The sequence below is a fragment of the Tachysurus vachellii genome, chromosome 2 (assembly GCF_030014155.1).
Source record: "Tachysurus vachellii isolate PV-2020 chromosome 2, HZAU_Pvac_v1, whole genome shotgun sequence".
NCBI lineage: Eukaryota > Metazoa > Chordata > Actinopteri > Siluriformes > Bagridae > Tachysurus > Tachysurus vachellii.
Genome location: NC_083461.1, coordinates 2,000,406 through 2,016,684, shown reverse-complemented (window position 1 = coordinate 2,016,684; position 16,279 = coordinate 2,000,406). Strand labels below are relative to the sequence as shown.

The 16,279-nt window shown below is 36.5% G+C and overlaps 1 protein-coding gene and 1 long non-coding RNA gene across 2 annotated transcripts; one reads left to right on the top strand and one right to left on the bottom strand.

Moving 5' to 3' along the window:
- The first annotated feature begins 54 nt into the window (after window positions 1-54).
- Window positions 55-1,077, top strand: LOC132842050 (uncharacterized). The gene is made up of 2 exons (XM_060864758.1): window positions 55-363; window positions 496-1,077. Exons 1-2 carry the CDS (start codon window positions 82-84, stop codon window positions 1,075-1,077), a joined length of 864 nt encoding a protein of 287 aa, XP_060720741.1. The 5' UTR covers window positions 55-81.
- Window positions 1,078-4,391: 3,314 nt separating this feature from the next.
- Window positions 4,392-5,595, bottom strand: LOC132861873 (uncharacterized). The gene is made up of 4 exons (XR_009649983.1): window positions 5,493-5,595; window positions 4,933-5,051; window positions 4,699-4,757; window positions 4,392-4,597 (listed from the first exon to the last, which is right to left on the bottom strand). It is a non-coding gene; the product is annotated as an uncharacterized LOC132861873 (long non-coding RNA).
- Between the last annotated feature and the right edge of the window lie 10,684 nt (window positions 5,596-16,279).

The window sequence follows — 16,279 nt, the reverse complement described above, 5'->3', positions numbered from 1 at the left end:
CATGGATTGTTTCTATTCTCAATTGACATGTCAATAAGGTCATACAGTAATGCATATGTTGATTTTTTTCCCCTCTAAAGAATGCAACGTCTTCCACCCTCTGGGGGAAGAGGAAAGCTCCTCAATAATGATCAAGAGCTTGCAATTGTAGAAATGGTTGTTGCAAATAATGCAATAAAACTGCATGAAATTAAAACTAGAATTGTGGAGGACCATGAGATATTTGGCAATATAGAAAGCATCAGCCTCACAACCATTACACGGACATTGTCCAAACAGAGAGTGCGGATGAAGCAGCTCTACACTGTTCCCTTTGAGAGGAACAGTGAGAGAGTCAAGGAGCTACGACGACAATATGTCCAGGTATAGTGTATATTCAATTCAATGTCCAGTTATATAAGCTTTGCACTTTGCAAGTAGGTAACCTACACAGTAATAGGTTACAGTACAGTACGGTATACAGTAATGACATGATATACATAAACTTTGTTTCAGAGAGTTATGGAATTGAAGGCCAACCAGGCCCTTCATGAATTCATTTACATAGATGAGGCAGGATTCAATCTATCCAAAAGGCGTCGACGTGGACGAAATATAATTGGAAAAAGGGCCACAGCTGATGTGCCAGGACAGAGAGGGGCAAACATTACCATGTGTGCAGCAATGGCAAATGCAGGATTACTCCTTCACAGATGTCAGGTTGGACCCTATAATACCGAGCGCCTCCTTGCCTTTCTCAATGATCTCCACCAGCGCCTGGTACCAGAGCAGGATCAGGAGGGTGAAAACATGAGGACCTTTGTAATTACCTGGGACAATGTTGCTTTCCATCATTCGCAAGCAATAACAGCATGGTTTGAAGTCCACCCAAGACTGATAAGTCTCTTCCTTCCACCCTATTCACCTTTCCTCAACCCCATAGAGGAGTTCTTTTCTGTATGGAGGTGGAAGGTTTATGACCATCAGCCACATGACCAGATGTCCCTCCTTGAAGCCATGGATGCTGGCTGCAGGGACATCACAGTTAGAGATTGCCAAGGGTGGATCCGACATACCAAGCGGTTTTATCCCAGGTGAATCGCCTTGGATGATATCAGATGTGATGTTGACGAAAACATGTAGCCTAACCCTGAAGATCTCAGGGATTAGATACATTAATTTTGTGCTATTTTTAGTTCCCCCCTTTCTTATCTGGGCTTTTTGCTGTTTTGTTTTTTGTTTTGTTTTTTGTTTTTCAGAATGCTCTTATTTATGATATTTTGTTCACTGTAAGCAATACTGTAAAACTTTTTCTGTTCTATTATATTGTGTTTCTACTGTACCTCCTTTAGTAAACAGTAAAGAAAAAAATAACTGATTTGCTTTTTACTGGAATGCGTTTGAATGTGAACATTACTGTACATGTGGACATACAGTTCCCAACTAAGAAGTTTTGTGTAAAAGGTGGATTGCATGTTACCTGAAACATAAAAGTCTTTCTAGTTTTTCTAATGTCAACAACAGCCAGTATTTTGAAACCTGGTGTACTTTGATTGACTGCATATACCTTGTGAAGTGAAAACAAGTGTTATTCTTTGACAGAATAATTTTATTTTGAGTCAGATTTCCAGTGTTTCGGTAAAGTTACTGTGTGCAGAGAAAGATGTGTTCTGTTTTGAAATGGAGAGTTAGTATATATTTAACAAAATGTGTTTTTGAGAGGAAAATTATCAATTTGGCCAATTGTGTTTTGTAGGTATAAGTCTGTGTTAAGAGTTTAGAAAAATTATCTTAAGTATAGGTAAGCGCTTGTTAGCGATTGAAAAAAACTGTAATTCAGCAAAAGCAAGCAGGTTTTAATTATTTTAATGATTTTAAACAGCAGTAAACACACAAATTAAATATCTGTAATGTTGCTTTTTTTAATGTGAAAGAGTTCTAACTCTATATAACTCTAAATAAATATATATATATATATATATATGCCATGCCGTTTAGGAAATTATTCATGAGAGAATTGAATGAAAAGTCTGAATATGTTGAATGGATTCTGACGTCATCAAGACACACCCGATATCACTTGAGTAAAGTTGGCCACATATTCACAGACTCGAGTTTCCCGAGTCAATAACTCCTGAGCTAAACGCTCTAATTACACAAATAACACCTCTTTATTGTAGTAATGTAGAGACGCAGCTACAACACAATTCTCCTCAATATCAGCTTTCCTTCGCGTTGGATAAAATACACAAGTCTCTGTGCGAACACCTAGAGACAGATTCCAAGGGACCGTCTGCAAAGTGCAAAAAGCGAATACAAAAGAATTCAATAACTTGACCAGACTGTCAGAATCCATTCAATATATAATATATTCAGACTTTTCATTCAATTCCCTCATGAATAATTTCCTAAATGGCATGCCATTATATATATATATATATATATATATATATATATATATATATATGTATATATATATATAAAATTGTTACTAAAAAGTAAAAATAGTTTGTAAGGATTTGGAATTCACAAATAGATCAACTGGAGGCCAAAAACCTCACTACAGCATCCATTAGGAACTGCACATCATACTAAACATTATTCACACACATTCTATTTATAAATAAACAAGTTAATAAAAATAATTAATAAAAATTATGATTTTACTCTCACTAAAGTGTGGGGTCATTGGCAGTTCATTTGTAATCTGTAATGGAGTTAGTCAACATGACATGAGAGCATTTCTGATAAACCTTCACTTTCAGTTCAGTTCCATACGCTTTTAAATATGATTATAAATGATTTTAAAAAATCATACAGCTGACTGCAGCATGTTTATTAATTCTTCCTCCGTCATTAGCTTTAATTTTACTTGTGATAAGTGTATGTTAGTTAGCTCTCTGATGGTGAAGATTTCAGCCTTAGAGGTGTGCATCCAGACACTAGAGAGGGTTAGCGATAGTAGTGTAGTTTCTGCAGGGGAAAATATGTATAGGCGATATATATTAAATATATCTAATATTAATCTTGAATTTTTGTATTATATTCATCTTTATATTATTCTTTATATTTACCTTTTGTTTTAAATTTGTTTTTACGTTTTGTTCTGTAAAGCTGCTATGAGGCAATGTCAACTGTAAAAACTTGAATAAACTTGAATTGAATTGAATCTATCATTAATTCCTTTAGAGAAAAGGTATTTTAACATTAACACTGTGCTTCCTTGTTAAAACATCAGTTTAAAGATCAGGGCCCGTATTCATGAACACACTCAGTGTAGAATTTGTCTTAGTGACATAAATCTCACCAAATTCTAAGAAATGTGGGAGTTTCCCCTTAAAATAAAGAGAAGATCGCAGTAAAGATAAAAGTTCTTCATGAGGCATCTTAACCCTTAGCTCATAAGGTGTAAAAGTGTTAGGAGTAGTGAGGAGGACTTTTAAGAGGATGAAGAGTTTCTTTATCAGAGGAGAAAATGGCTGAAAGGTGAAGAGGGAGAAGAAATGTGTTGTATACAATATTTAATAATGACAGTGAGTTAATAAGATGACAGAGATTAGATCGTGTAAGGATTATTTTTGTGACCAATTTTTTAGAGATAATGTCTCAGACACGACGCAGAAATCTGTGTGTGTGTGTATATATATATATATATATATATATATATATACAGTGTATATATATATATATATATATACACTGTATATATGCTTTGACTTATGCTGTAGACTGTGATGGCAATGATAACTAAACAATATGCTTTTTATCTCCATCTATGTTAAAGATACATTTTTATTTAGAAAATTACATTTTCTTTGCTTTACATGTGGTGTTTTACTGACTGTGTTCTACTGTAATGATTTTGTGCAGCGTAATTCATGATATTTCAAGCTCTTATACAATATAAATAAATTACATATGAATTCATATAGAATTTTTTAACTTGCTTTATTAGTTTACGATGACACCTCTCATCCTAATTAAAGAGAAAATTTGTTTATTAATAAATAAAGTTCTCTAGAAGTGAAATAGTTAAATATATATTCAGATTCAGAGGCAGAGACGTTACTGAGACACATTTTGCACAGATTTCTTTTATTGTATAAAATATTCTTTACAAAGTCCTAAAGAAGAGAAATAATCCCAGCTGAGAGAAAGAGACTTTTTTCATCAGTAGCTCAATTATATTAATTTTGTTCATTTTAACTAAAACTTAAATTTCACTTTTACCTAGCCAAACCTATTTTTATTATGTAAAGATTTTGTCTTGTTTTTCAAAAGTAGCTTTTACAGACACCACAATTTGGTTTTATGAGGAAAGTCTTCCAATAATCATTAAAGAGTTAAATCTATGTTTTATATATTAAACTGAATAAAAAAAGCACATTTATCAACATGATGCAGTTAACAAATGGTAAATCTTCTCATTTTATTCAAAATGTTGTACATCCTGTTTTTAAAGACTAAGTTCATTTATGCGAGAACTTGTTAATAAGCAACACAGTTTATGGCAGGTTGTGGAAATTTGATTGAATTTGATCATTTCTTCCTCTCTGCTTTATTTCTTCATCAGTGGTCTTATTGTTTTTCTATGCTCCATTTGTATTCTTCTTTGATGCTGAGGGAAACAAACAAACAAAAAAAAACATGAAACAAATGAGCTGATGTTTGAGTAGATTATTAATAAACCCAGTATCATCAAACAGAAGTATTACACACGTGTACTCTGATCCATCCGTAGCACGCACACGTTGCTTTCCGCTCACAACAACTTTCACCTGCAGAAGAAAGAAAGAGAGAAACTCAGGATTGCACAAATAACTCAAATAACATAAATGTCAGGACTCAGCCCGGACTTTGGCAACGTGCATTTGTTTATGTTCCTTTTGTGTTCTGTTGCTGTTCTTACGCAGTAAATTTGAATAATTTATGTTTGATGCTGAATCTAATCACCTCTTCCGAAGGCTGTTTCATAATTTTCTGTTTAGCTTGATTTTGTCCCGAAGGCACAAGTTGTCTGTCTGAACCTTTAAATTGTTTAGAGCTGCGCTGACTCATGGTCTCCTTTTTTTCTGGAAATGGCATAAGAACATTTTTAATTTTAATATCTAACATTACAGAAATACATTACAGCAGATTCATTTTTCTAACAGCAGCCTGGAAATCACAGGTTTATATATAAACAGTGTAAGAGTAACTCACACACACACAAACACACACACACACACACACACACACACACACACACACACACACACACACACACACACACACACAGCCATTTTACACGTAGCTAAAATAATACTTCAAAAGTAAATCTGCAAAAATCAGTAAATTGTTCTTTATACAAATGTTAAATCTACTCTATAATTTAGTCTTTAACACATTGTTCATTACTTCAGATACTTTTACCTCATTATTATTATTATTATTATTATTATTATTATTATTATTATTATTATTATTATTATAAATACAATACAATAAGGCTACAAACACAGAGAGATTCTCACCTGACAATATCTCACTCTTATAAAGACAGATGGAGTCTTTTCGGTTTTCAGCACAGCCTTTATAATTTCAACTCAGTTTAACTTTTGCTTTCGTTTGTTACAGGTTCTCCAAAAAAAAAAAAAAAAAACATTTCTGAGAAGTGTTCAGTAAAACTTCATCAAACCAGCCAAACAGGTCCCTCAGAGCTTTCCTTTGTCACACACCAGCTTAAAACTTCTGACTTATTTCTCACATTCAGATATTCCGCGCCTGAGTTGTTATGATGATTAATGTTAATCAACAAAAACAATATAATATACAATTTTTCAAGATTTCAAATTAAGTTTAAACTTGACATTGTTTGATTTTTTTTCTTTTCAAATAACACATTCTTAAGCAATGATCGTAAGTGTTTGTTACACCAGCTAAACAGGTTCCTTAATGCATTCCTGTACATTACAAGAAACACATCAGTCTTCAACACAAAAATGTTCAGACCCTACACACGCAAGTCTGTCTACACAATCTAATGTCAGGGACTCGGACTTGTTATGGTGATATAAACAGTGCCATCCATTCATTATATTTTTTAGCACATACACTGTCGCTTAAAAGTTTATGAACCCTTTAGAAGTACCTGTTTTTCTGCATAAATATGCCAAAAACATCATCAAGTTATAAAAAGGAAACAAAGTGAATGCAATGAGCTCAAACAAATGACTCAAAAATATATTTCTTCATTTAATTATTTAGAAAAATGATCCAGCATTACAGATCTGTGACTTGCTAAGTATGTTAAGCTTTTCTTTCAGTATCTGTTGTGACTCCTTGTGCAGTAATAACTGTAAGTAAAGTGTCCAGTAACTTTTAATAAGTCCTGCACAATGTCTCAGAAGAATTTTATTCTGTTCCTCAGTACAGAAGAGCTTCAACACTGAGATTTTACTGGGTGCTCTCACATGAAATGCTCGTTTCAGATCCTTCTACAATTTTTCTTTTGGATTAAAGTCAGGACATTGACTTGGTCATTCTAAAACACTATCTTTGTTCCTCTTTAATCATTCTCTGGTACACAGCCTTGGTACTTGGGCTTGTTGTCTTGGTGTATGACCCATTTTCTCTTGAGGTTCAGTTCATGGACAGATGTTCTGAAATTTTCATTTAGAGATCACTGGCATAATCTAAATTCATTGTTCCATCAATGATGGCAAGTTTTCCTGGCCCAGCTCCAGCAATACAGGCCAAAAGCATGATGCTACCACCACCATGTTTAACAGACGGTAAAAGGTTCTTATGCTGGAATTCAGAATATTCCTTTCTCCAAAAATAATGCTTCTCATTTTAAAACAAAAAGTTCTATTTTGTTTTTATTCCTCCACAAATTATTTCTCCAATAGTCTTGTCCACATGATCTTTAGTAAACTTCATGGACAGCAGTGTTCTTTTTGGAGAGTAGTGACTTTCTCCTTGTGACTCTGCACACTGAGGATGTTCAGTGTTTACCTGATGGCAGGCTCATGAACATTGACATTAGCCAAAGTAATAGAGGCATTTAGTTGTTTAGAAATTCCCCTGTATTCCTTTCTGACCCAACAGACTGTTACTTTTGGAGTGATCTTTGTTTGTTGAACACTTCTGGGGATGTACCAATGGTCTTAAATTTTCTGCATTTCTACAGAATCTGTCGGACTATAGATTTTTGGAGTCCAAACACTTTTAAGATGATTCTGTAACTTTTTCCAGCCTCATGAGCAACAATAACTCTCTTTTAAGTTAGTTTTTTTTTACCATGATCAACTTCCACAAACATGCAGCATGAACATTAGACTTTGATATATCTCTGTTCTTTAAATAAAAAGAACAGTACCTATCCCATTGACTAAAATCAGATAGACTGATAGAATTTGACTTTAAAAGTAAATGCTAATCATATAGTTTCACATACTTTTGCCTTTCACAGACAAATAACATTGAAACAATTTCCTGAATAACAAAATTACCAAGTATAATATTTGTGTCTACTTTCTTTGATTGTTCTGCTTTTGGGACTTGTGTGAAAGTCAGATGATGTTTTGGGTCATATTTGTGTAGAAATATAGAAATTTCTACAGGGTTCACAAACTTGCAAGAAACCTTAGGATTCCACAGGCTTTGGCTTTGACGATAGCAGCAAATATGCTATGATATAAAACTTATGTCCCATCGAAATGTGACCGACTTTGTGTTCACATAAAGTGAGATTGAGAGGACTCAGGTACGGTTAAGGCAACTTTATTGAAAACAACAGCAAAAAGTTCCAAAATGTGAAGAAAACACAAAATCAGAAACCGGCAATAGTCAGGCAAACAGCAAGAACTTGGGCTGTGCAAAACACATGAGCTAGTCAAAATTCAGATAATCATGCTGAACATCTACTTCACAGTGTGTGGAATGAAAGATATCCCTTTTAAACAGTAACGGTTAGTGTGTGTGGTGATTGAGAACAGATGTGTGATCAGTAAGACAGGTGATCAGTATGGAGTTTGCAGGAGGTGCCCCTTCACACAACCCCCACTTTAGGATGGTGATCTTTCTCTGTCTACCCCTGGGTAAGTACCACAACATTCTGGGTCACTGGCATGGAATTCTTGTCTGAGGTTGGGGTTGAGGATGTCATGAGCTGATACAGAGCACTGTTCCTCCAAGAGGTAACTTTCCCACTTGATTGGGTAATTCAGTTTGCCATTACACTGTGTAAGTTTGACATGGTCTTGACTAGGTAAGCTTGTTGGTCTTTTTTCTTTGGTTTCTTTTTCCCCTGTTTGTTTTGGTGAGGAGTTAGGAAAGTTCCACTGTATTTCAGTCAGGTCCACTTGAGTCAAAATAAAGACAATTCTTTTAGACATATACTTAAATTTTTATTTGCAAGATTGTTAAAATTACATTTGGCAGAATGGCTCTGTTCTGAATTCCCCATCCTTTTCATGAGCTTCATGAAAGCTAGTCGGGGAACAGCAGCAGCTTCTGGGGACAATCTCCCATTTAAACTGGGAAAGCAGCAAAAAAAAAAAAATCCTCCCCAAACAGACCATCCCAGGCAATCATCCCTGGCTCTTCCTGCTAAACTGAAGAGCCAGCAGAGGATTAAAATGAGCATTTCAATAAGCCCATCTTATTAGTAATAATAATAAAAAAATAAATAATAATAATAATAATAATAATAATAATAATACCAGTAGAACTACCTAAAGCTAGGGCTAATGAAATAGTAAAAAAGCCCATTAGTTACTGAAGCAATATTTATTTCAACTACAGATCACAAGCATTACTCATAGCTTTCTGAGCCTCAAGGATGGCTCAAGTATCTGGCCAGAGGTACCGTTCATAAGCTGCCAAAGACCATCTTCCCATAGCTTTCAGGGTAGAAATGGAAGTAGAGGAATCTGCAGTTGTACTGTAGCAGCCCCTATTCGCAACGAATGAGCTGAATAACACTCTGGGGAAAGCCCGCATTATTGACAAAGCAGGTGGAAACTGGATGCAAACCAGCTTCTGGACATAGGCTTTCCCTCCTCTGTTGAAAATAATGGGTCCTCCATGGGAGCTTGTGGACAACACCTCAGATAAGCCAGCATGGAAGACAGAGGACAATAAGCAGAGTTAGTTTCAGAAACAAAAACAAAAGATCCTTCCCGAATTCCTATCAGTTTTTGAGTGCTTTAGAAATATGGTGAAGTGGTGTGAAAAAACTGAAACATCAGAAATTGTGAGCTCATGTGATGAATTAAAGGAATCTGTGCGTGTAGAAAACTTGCCACCTCTGAGAAAGCCATAGAAAGCCATAAGCAAAACAGATTCTCACATTATATCAGAATAAATCCCAAAGCATCCCTCTTTCAGACGTGATATTAATTTTTGCAAAAGTGGAAGTGTGAGAGGGAGACGATGATCATTGCCTTTAGGTTTCTCTTTTTAAGTCCATTAAGTAGGAGACGAATTGATGAATTTTTGAGCAAGCTGATGGTGGATGGATCCAAGCAGCGCAGGTGGAATTGGATGCCGGCAATCATACTTTTGATGGATGAAGGCTGCATTTTACGGGACTCAAAACAGTGGACTATAAAAGCACTAACATATGAAACAGGAAGTACATCTACATTGAAGGTGGCACAGAAAGAACTAAAATGAGACCAAGCAGTCTCATATATTTTTAATGTCGATTTTGCTAGACCACTACGCATGTACTTTGCTGCTGAATGCAAATAAGATTGAAGGGTCATGTCTAATCTATAACAGTTTGGCTGAAAAGAGGGCAGACCAAGCTGGCTGGCGCTGAATCCGGACACAGGAGGTGGAATTTCTGAAGTTCAAATCGAGAAAGAGAATCAGCGATTTGATTATTTAAACCTGGAATGTGAACAGCTCGAAAAATGAAGTTATCCATGACAAATAGCCAAGTAAGGCACCTGACGAATGTGTGGATAAACAGAACTGATGGGCGACCTTTGTTAATAATATTAACAATTGGCTCATTGTCACAAAAAAACAGAATTTGCTTTCTAGACCATTGTTTTCCCCACAGAATACAAGCTATCACTATGGGATATAATTCCAACAGAGCAGTGGACATGTTATCAAGGCACAGAAAGCAGTTCCTTTGGCCATTTACTAGCAAACCACTGACCATTAAAACCCCCCCAAAACCAATGGAAGGCACAGCATCTGTATGCAATTTAAGGGCTGCAGAAGACTCCAGATCCTCATGATGAAAAAAAAAGAAATGCCATTCCAATTTTCAAGGACCAAAGACCAGAACCTGAGATCTGATCTGCAGCCCGCATCTAAGGTAACATTGTCCTTAAGATCTTTAACTGATTTGGATAGATTCTGGCAATAAAAGACCTGCCTTGGGGAATTATACGCATCGCAAAATTAAGATGGCCTAGTAGAGAACGCAAATCTCTTTTTCAAAAAGATACAGACATCTGAGCATTTCTCATGATTTCTCTAATGTGATTTAATTTCTCAATGGGCAACGAGGCTTGCATTAGATTAGAATCTAATGTAATGCCTAAAAATTCAATGACTGTAAGAGGGCCTAAAGTTTTTTCCTCAGAAAGAAGAATACCTAAATCTGCAAAAGTTTGTCTTAACGCCGAAATGCATCTTTCTGGCTTTGCAGTTTTTTTTTTTTTAAATCATCTAAAAGAAGATGGAGCACATGCGGTAATTTGCAGTTATTAAGGAGAATCCAACATAGCCATAAGTGAGCCTGACCAAAAAATATAATTTCTTTTCTCCATTTAATTCCAAATAAATGCCACTGCGAAGGGTGTAAAGGCATAACTTTGAAGGCATCTGAAATATCTGCCTTTGCGAGCCATGCACCCATACCTGCTATCTTAATCATTTTAATTGCGTCGTCAACGGTTGCATAAAACAGAGAAAACGGAGCCAGAGGAATAAGACTGTTAATACTCTGAGCAGCATCTTTATGAGGTGCGGACAAGTCAAAAATTAAGCGCTTCTTTCCTGAATATTTTTGAGTAGCTATCCCTATAGGATTAATCCGACAAATTGAGAAAGGAGATTTTTCAAAAGGTCCAATTAGAAATCCTTTCTTACTGTAACTTCATTTTCCAACAAAGAATCAACAGTTTCAGGTTCTTTAAAAGCAGAAAGCAAATTATTACAGAAAAAAGAATAAGTAGGCAACCAAGACAATCCTGCAAAAAACCTTGGATAAGTCCAGTTAATAAATAATTGACAAAGCAGCGGTTAGGATGCTTTCTCAGTGCCTGCCCCAGCTTTGGAACATTGACAGGGGTTCATGGCTTTATTTCTTTTTTTCCCTTTTCATAAAGCAGGTTAGTCTTGGGTACACAGATTTTGGGTGCCGTCCCCACAGTAACTACAAGCATGAGCATATTTACTATTATAGAATTTGCAAATATTTTGCAAATGCAGACATTTTGCAAATGGTGTCACCATAGAGTCAACAGTTTTAGATGGCTTAGAAACCAGGCTTAGATGGAGGAGATGCAGATTTTGGGCATACAGTAGATTGAGAGTGTGAGAATGAGAGCCACAGATCGAGCAGGAGAGAGCTTGATGACCAGTGAAATGTCTGCTTATGAGGTTTAAGTCAACTACAGACCAGTCCAATCTTTGATTAAGACGTTGAATGAACATAGCAGCTTTTGTGGAGAATGATTTATGATATTCATAGAAGAGAGTTCCTCCATAAGTCAAAGCCAAGTCAGAAATGATTGCTAAATACGTGTCCAGCTTCTCTCAGATGACGTCTCTGTAAACCCCAAATGCCACATTAAATTCAGCCAGTGTTAACATTTTTGAAAGTCGGGGGTCGCTCTCTGTAAGCATAACAGACACATCACCGCAATCACCAATGCGCTTCTCACTCATTTCTGAGCACAGCAACATTTTCACCAGGTTTACATCATTACCTGCTATGATTTGGCTTCTTAACTGATGAGAAATCGCAGCAGCCGGCGGAAAGAATAGAGAGCTTGTAATCATGGGAACTGCACTTCCCATGGTTCTTCATGGTATAGTCACTGAATTGATGACGTCATCATTCTGCTGCGGAGTAAACACGGGCAGCCGCGCCGTGGCCGATGAGGGCCAGGGATGGGAAAGTTTGCCGAGGACCTAGATGTTGGACCGGACTCAAGAGCTTGAATTCTGGAGTTCATGTCGGAGAGCGAAAACTGAATGCTGGACAAGGCTGACAACACTGGGTCATTGCTTGGGACTGAGGAAGAGTAGACTTCTTAGGTTGAGACGTCAGAACCACCTGCTCACTTGGGTGCAACATCAGCCGAAGTGGAAGCCGGTTCAAGGTTCTTTCTCTTCTGCGCTTGTTTCTTGCCGGAGAGTGAAGGAGGAGGAACATCTGCTGCTGGGACATACATTTTTTCACAGAGCAAAGCGAACAATTCCTTATGCGTAGCTGCAGTCGGTGCCAGGATATTGTGTCTGTACAAGATTTCCAGTAACTTCGGAAGCAGCCAGTCAATGATGCTGGGAGGACTAACCTGACAAGAGCTCCGGGGGACAGAAGCGTTGCTTTCGTCATAAATCACTTCCTCTGCTTGACTTAACGTTATTTGTTGCTGAGTTTCTTCGGTGGATTCAACTTGCCATGGATCTGTATCATTTGCGGCGGTGGACATGGTCAGCAGTTGGGCGAGTACAGCAAAGTAAAAGCGTAAACTCATTTTATTGCAAAAAGCTGCGCTCTTGCAAGCAATGCAGAGGAAACAGCCAAGCAGACAGACTGCAAATGCATTTAAATACGGCGCCCTGTTTGAAAAAGAGCAATTGAGCGCTTAGGAATCAGATCAGCTGAGGGGGCTGGATTAGAAATTTTTGACAATCAGCTGATAGCCGAACTTGACTATGCGGCCTGCCTGAACTGACGCTGAACGCTATATTTTTATATTCCTCCTCGAATGCCGCTGATTTTGTCGGCTGTTCAGAGGGGGGAAGCTCCTCCACGCCCACATCAAGCTCCTTGGAGCTTGACGTGGAAAAAGTCTTGCTCACTTCCGGGTCGGGAGAAATCGCAGCGCGAGCTCCCGAACCGAAACCGAGCAAACGGAGTTAGGGGAGAGGGAAAGAGAAAGGGAACTGTCTCTTGCTCCATTTCCGCTAACTTAACCTGCAAACCCCATGATCGAAAACGCCACGCCGCCTCGGCGGATGCGGGACTCGAATCATAGGCGCAGCTGAAGCTGAAAATACAGCCAGGCGGGATCGGAGAATACACCGAGGGAATAGCTCAAAATGCATGCGGGCGGCTCCCTCGAGAGACACTTCTTCCAAACAAACAATGCAAAGAGAGTGCGTGTCGTCCCGCGTGATAAAGCGGGGGCACGGATGCACGTATCTCTTAAAATGCTTAGATTGCAACATATTGTTTCTCTCCCTTTTTAGACAGGACAAACAATTGACACACATACACAGAGCGCTTCCTGAAGACAAAGAAGCTGGAGTAGTGTGACATAGATGCCCTTATATGGACTTACGGTTGCGTAATCACTCCGTCATGTGTCCTTCCCGATGTGTGCACACAGAGCTTCAGACACAACTTCCTTACAGAAGCATTCCCATAGCGTCAGCACTGACGCAGCGTCGAGTTCCCTCGAAAGGGAACAATATATGTAAACTCCATGTGATCTTTTACAACAACACAACATTTATCAGACTGTATATTTATAATCACACCCCCAGTGTCACCCAGATGAGGATGAGTTTCCCCTTTGAGTCTGGTTCCTCTCAAGGTTTCTTCCTTTACCATCTAATGGAGTTTTTCCTCCCCACAGTCACCTGAGTCACCTCAGACTTGCTTATTGGGGATAAATACATACACATTTAAATATATCTAATATTAATCTTGAATTTTGTATTATATTAATCTTTATATTATTCTATATATTAACCTTTTGTTCTATGTTTATGTTCTGTAAAGCTGCTTTGAGACAATGTCAGTTGTAAAAAGTGCTATACAAATAAACTTGAATTGAATTGAATCTATCATTAATTCCTTTAGAGAAAAGGTATTTTAACATTAACACTGTGCTTCCTTGTTAAAACATCAGTTTAAAGATCAGGGCCCGTATTCATGAACACACTCAGTGTAGAATTTGTCTTAGTGACATAAATCTCACAAAATTCTAAGAAATGTGGCAGTTTCCCCTTAAAATAAAGAGGAGATCGCAGTAAAGATAAAAGTTCTTCATGAGGCATCTTAACCCTTAGCTCATAAGGTGTAAAAGTGTTAGGAGTAGTGAGGAGGACTTTTAAGAGGATGAAGAGTTTCTTTATCAGAGGAGAAAATGGCTGAAAGGTGAAGGAGAAGAAATGTGTTGTATACAATATTTAATAATGACAGTGAGTTAATAAGATGACAGAGATTAGATCGTGTAAGGATTATTTTTGTGACCAATTTTTTAGAGATAATGTCTCAGACACGACGCAGAAATCTGTGTGTGTGTGTGTGTGTGTGTGTGTGTGTGTGTATACAGTATATATATATATATATACTGTATATATGCTTTGACTCATGCTGTAGACTGTGATGGCAATGATAACTAAACAATATGCTTTTTATCTCCATCTATGTTAAAGATACATTTTTATTTAGAAAATTACATTTTCTTTGCTTTACATGTGGTGTTTTACTGACTGTGTTCTACTGTAATGATTTTGTGCAGCGTAATTCATGATATTTCAAGCTCTTATACAATATAAATAAATTACATATGAATTCATATAGAATTTTTTAACTTGCTTTATTAGTTTACGATGACACCTCTCATCCTAATTAAAGAGAAAATTTGTTTATTAATAAATAAAGTTCTCTAGAAGTGAAATAGTTCAATATATATTCAGATTCAGAGGCAGAGACGTTACTGAGACACATTTTGCACAGATTTCTTTTATTGTATAAAATATTCTTTACAAAGTCCTAAAGAAGAGAAATAATCCCAGCTGAGAGAAAGAGACTTTTTTCATCAGTAGCTCAATTATATTAATTTTGTTCATTTTAACTAAAACTTAAATTTCACTTTTACCTAGCCAAACCTATTTTTATTATGTAATGATTTTGTCTTGTTTTTCAAAAGTAGCTTTTACAGACACCACAATTTGGTTTCATGAGGAAAGTCTTCCAATAATCATTAAAGAGTTAAATCTGTTTTATATATTAAACTGAATAAAAAGTAAATTTATCAACATGATGCAGTTAACAAATGGTAAATCTTCTCATTTTATTCAAAATGTTGTGCATCCTGTTTTTAAAGACTAAGTTACTGATTTAATATACTGTATGAGAAAACTTGTTAATAAGCAACACAGTTTATGGCAGGTTGTGGAAGTTTGATCATTACTTCTTTTACCAGAGGTCCAATTCTCCATCAATACTGTATTTGTATTCTGTTTTGATGCTGAGGGAAACAACAAAAAAACAAAAACAAACATGAAACAAATGAGCTGATGTTTGAATAGATAATTAATAAACCTAATATCGCAAAACAGAAGTATTACATATGTGCGCTGTGATCCATCCTTAGCACGCACACGTTTCTTGCTCCTAACAATAACTTCCGTCTGCAGAAGAAAGAATGAGTGAAACTCAGGATTGAACAAATAACATAAATAACTCAAATAACATAAATAACACAAATAACACATCACTGAAACACTAATACAAATAATCTTAGCTTTAGTCTTATTCTAATAAGATATTTTCACATCCTAAGCTGTTCTTATGCAGTAAATTAGAATTTTTGGTTTGGTGCTGAGCAAAAATCCACTTTTGTAAACTTTTAGTTCACGTTAAAAATCTAATCACCTCATCAAAAGGCTGGCTCATAAATTTCTGAAATAGTTTGACAGCTTGATTTTGTCCCAAAGGCATTAGTTGTCTGTCTGAACCTTTAAATTGTTTTGAGCCCTGCTGATAATGTCATGGTCTCCTTTTGATCTGGAAATGGCATAAGAACATTTTTAATTTTAATATCTAACAGTACAGAAATACATTACAGCAGATTTATTTTTCTAACAGCAGCCTGGAAATCACAGGTTTGTTAATTAACAGTATCTAAAATAATACTAAAATAGCTAAAATAATACTGCAAAAGTAAATCTGCAAAGGGACCCTTTTTTACGAATACCACAAATCTTTCTCAGCCAAATCAGCCACGTTCATCCATAGATTCAACCAAAAACTGGACTGGTCGGCAGTGGACCTAGCTCTCATCAGCAGACACTTTACCGGCCATCATGCGCTGTCCTGTTCCCT